This window comes from Oncorhynchus gorbuscha, unplaced genomic scaffold (genome assembly GCF_021184085.1).
Source record: "Oncorhynchus gorbuscha isolate QuinsamMale2020 ecotype Even-year unplaced genomic scaffold, OgorEven_v1.0 Un_scaffold_1558, whole genome shotgun sequence".
Lineage (NCBI taxonomy): Eukaryota > Metazoa > Chordata > Actinopteri > Salmoniformes > Salmonidae > Oncorhynchus > Oncorhynchus gorbuscha.
In genome coordinates, this window is record NW_025746297.1 from 129,485 (window position 1) to 133,420 (window position 3,936).

General features: G+C 41.1%; 1 protein-coding gene across 1 annotated transcript; it reads right to left on the reverse strand.

Moving 5' to 3' along the window:
- Nucleotides 1-282: 282 nt before the first annotated feature.
- LOC124023223 (gastrula zinc finger protein XlCGF17.1-like) lies at nucleotides 283-3,728 on the reverse strand. Its single transcript, XM_046337751.1, has one exon. The coding sequence runs from the start codon at nucleotides 3,617-3,619 to the stop codon at nucleotides 2,570-2,572; it is 1,050 nt and encodes a 349-aa protein (XP_046193707.1). The 5' UTR covers nucleotides 3,620-3,728; the 3' UTR covers nucleotides 283-2,569.
- Between the last annotated feature and the right edge of the window lie 208 nt (nucleotides 3,729-3,936).

Below are 3,936 nucleotides of genomic sequence, written 5' to 3' on the forward strand. Positions count from 1 at the left end.
GTCAGTATTGGATTGTGGTGTTAATGCTGTCCCTGGACTTTGGCACCACATAAAACACTTTAAAATAAGAAATAATACTTTGTTTTATTTAACTGTTATTTAATAAGAAACATATTTAAGTAATTTATACTGCAAATTGGCTTATCTCCATGGTGATGTCTAGAGATGTAGTGACATGTTTTGAGTATATAGACATGTACATTATTTTGAATACCATGAAGTAAACAAATCATAGTATTCTCTGTATAGATAACCCAAAAAAACAAGTATGACCAGCACAAATTAATGTAGAATGTTTATTTTTCATAGGCAGATCAATAAGTTCATTGCAGTTATCCAAATACATTAACCAATGACTAAAGTAATCAATCTAGTTTTCCAAGGCAATTTAATAAACACTTGTAGTCATTTCAGAGCCTGCATATCATTAAAAAAAAGTTATGTAGTTAAAAATAATCCACCCAAACTAATGGTGAAAACGAATCATCACACCATCTCTATCTGATACACGTGTCTACCAGCTCATTCCCACAGAGAACTGCAGAGGGACAACTTGGTGTAAGAGCAAAACGTACCATATGTAACAAAAATCCATACCACACACTTTAGTATGATACAGTATGCTTTGTTACATTACAGTGGCCTACAAATGTAAAATGAGTAGTACAATATAATAAGATTTGTATGGCGTATAGTATGCTACGAATTACAATTCGTACAATATGTTACGAATATGCAATACGTATATTTTACTTGTTCCAATTTGTTGTTGCTAACGTTAATGAAAATGCTAAGTAGTTGCATGCTAACCTAAAATGCTTGGTACACTATATAAACAGAAAAGTATAAAGACACCCCTTTAAATTAGTAGAGTCGGCTATTTCAGCCACACCCGTTATTGACAGGTGGCATCCCATCGTCATGGGATGCCACCTTTCCAACAAGTCAGTTCGTCAAATATCTGCCTTGCTAGCCCTGCCCCGGTCAACTATAAGTGTTGCTATTGTGACGTGGAAACATCTAGGAGCGAAGTGGTAGGTCACACAAGCTTACAGAACGGGACCGCCAAGTGCTGAAGCGCGTAAGAATAGTCTGTCCTCGGTTGCAACACTCACTAACGAGTTCCAAACTGCCTCTGGAAGCAACGACAACACAAGAACTGTTAGTCAGGAGCTTCACAAAAAAATGGGTTTCTATGGCCGAGCTGCTGCACCCAAGACTAAAATCACCCAGATGTGCAATGCCAAGCGTCAGCTGGAGTGGTGTAAAGCACCCCGCCATTGGACTCTGAAGCAGTGGAAACATGTTCTCTGGAGTTATGAATCCCGCCTTATCATCTGGAAGTCTGATGGACAAATCTGGGTTTGGCGGATGCCAGAAGAATGCTACCTGTCCCAATGCATAGTGCCAACTGTAAAGTTTGGTGGAGGAGGAATAATGGTCTGTTTTTCATGATTCGGGCTAGGCCCCTTAGTTCCAGTGAAGGGAAATCATAACGCTACAGCATACAATGACATTCAAGATGATTTTGTGCTGCCAACTTTGTGGCAACAGTTTGATAAAGACCCTTTCCTGTTTTAGCATGACAAGGCTCCTATACAAAGCGAGGTCCATACAGAAATGGTTTATCGAGATTGGTGTGGAAGAACTTGACTGGCCTACACAGAGCCCTGACCTGAACCCCATTTAACAACTTTGGGATGAATTGGAATGCCGACTTCGAGCCAGGCCTAATCGCCCAACATCACTTGTGACTGAATGAAAGAAATTCCCCACAGCAATGTTCCGACATCTAGTGGAAAGCCTTCCCAGAAGAGTGGAGGCTGTTATTTCAGCAAAAGGGGCACCAAGTCCATGATTTTGGAATGAGATGTTCAAGGAGCAGGAGTCCACATACTTTTGGTCATGCAATGTTGTTGCAAAGTTGCTTATTAGCTAAAATGCTAAAGTACAAGTTGATGCATTTCTATGGAGAAAGATCATTTACAATGACATTCTATAATGCTCCCTTTCCTCTGCACGGTTAACACAGTGAGAAAAAAAATATGATTACAATAGAGTGTTAATGTTATCAAATTCACTGTTACCACTTCCTTTATGAGATGAGAATGAGGTGATGTAGTGACTAATCTTGGCTGGTCTGAGACAACTGATGATGCTTCTCACCTTTATGGATACATTGATGTGTTTTTAAGGTGGCCAATCGGGAGAAACTCTTCCCGCAGTCAGAGCAGGAGTAAGGCTTCTCTCCTGTGTGTATTCCCTGGTGACCTTTTAAGTGGATCTGTTGGGAGACACTCTTCCCACAGTCAGAGCAGGAGTAAGGCTTCTCTCCTTTATGTATACATTGGTGTATTTTTAAGTTGCCCTGTTGGGAGAAACTCTTCCCACAGTCAGAGGAGAAGCAAGGGTTCTCTCCTGTGTGTCCTATTGGGTGAACATTTTGCTCAGTTGACGTTGTGTAGCATTTCCCACAGTTAAAGGAGATAAGCCTTACTCCTGCTTTATGTATATGTTTGTGTATTTTTAAGTTGCCCTGTTGGGAGAAACTCTTTCAACTGTCAGAGCATTAGTAAGGCTTCTCTTCTGTATGTATAAGTTCATGTCTTTTTAAGTTGCCTAGTCGGGAGAAATTCTTTCCACAGTCAGAGCAGGAGTAAGGCTTCTCTCCTGTGTGTGTTCTCTGATGAACTTTTAGGTTAGTTGATGATGTGAAGCATTTTACACAATTAGAGCAGGCATACGGCTTCTCTCCTGTGTGTGTTCTCTGATGACTTTCAAGACCAGAGTATGTTGTGAAGCATTTTACACAATCAGAGCAGGAGTACGGTTTCTCTCCTGTGTGTGTTCTCTGATGAACTTTCAGGTCATTTGATGTTGTGAAGCATTTTAAACAGTCAGAGCAGAAGTAAGGCTTCTCTCCTGTATGTATACGTTCATGTGTTTTCAGGTGGCCCAGTCGAGAGAAACTCTTTCCACAGTCAGAGCAGGAGTAGGGCTTCACTCCTGTATGCATACGTTCATGTGCTTTTAAGTTGCTCAGTAGAGAGAAACTCTTCCCACAGTCAGAGCAGGGGTAAGGCTTCTCTCCTGTATGTATACGTTCATGTGTTTTTAGGTGGCCCAGTCGAGAGAAACTCTTTCCACAGTCAGAGCAGGAGTAAGGCTTCTCTCCTGTATGTATACCTTCATGTGTTTTTAGGTGGCCCAGTCGAGAGAAACTTGCCCCACAGTCGGAGCAGGAGTAAGGCTTCTCTCCTGTATGTATATGTTCATGTCTTTTTAAGGTGTCCAGTCGTGAGAAACTCTTTCCACAGTCAGAGCAGAAGTAAGGCTTCAATCCTGTATGTATCCGTTCATGCACTCTCTGATGAACCATCAGAACCTTTAATGTTGTGAAATCCTTGCCACAGTCAGTACAGGAATACAGATTCTCTCCTAAGTGTATTTTTAGGTGTATTTTCAGCTTTGATAGAAATGAGAAAATCTCCCCACAATGTGGGCAGTGGTGAGACCTCTTAGCTCTGTGATCTTCCTGCTGTTGCTCTCTGAATGTAGAGAATGTCTCTCCATGGTTTCCTGTGTGAACATCATCAGAAGAATAATAAGTTGGTGTCATATACAGTACCAGTCCAAAGTTTGGACACACCTACCCATTCCAGGGTTTTTCTTTATTTTGACTATTTTCTACATTGTAGAATAACAGTGAAGACATCAAAACTATGGAATCATGTAGTAACCCCAAAAACTGTTATATTTTAGATTCTTCAAAGTAGCCACCCTTTGCCTTGATGACAGATTTGCACTCTTGGCATTCTCTCAACCAGCTTCACCTGGAATGCTTTACCAACAGTTTGAAGGACTTCCCACATATGCTGAGCACATGTTAGCTGCTTTTCCTTCACTCTGCGGTCCAACTCATCTCAAACCATCTCA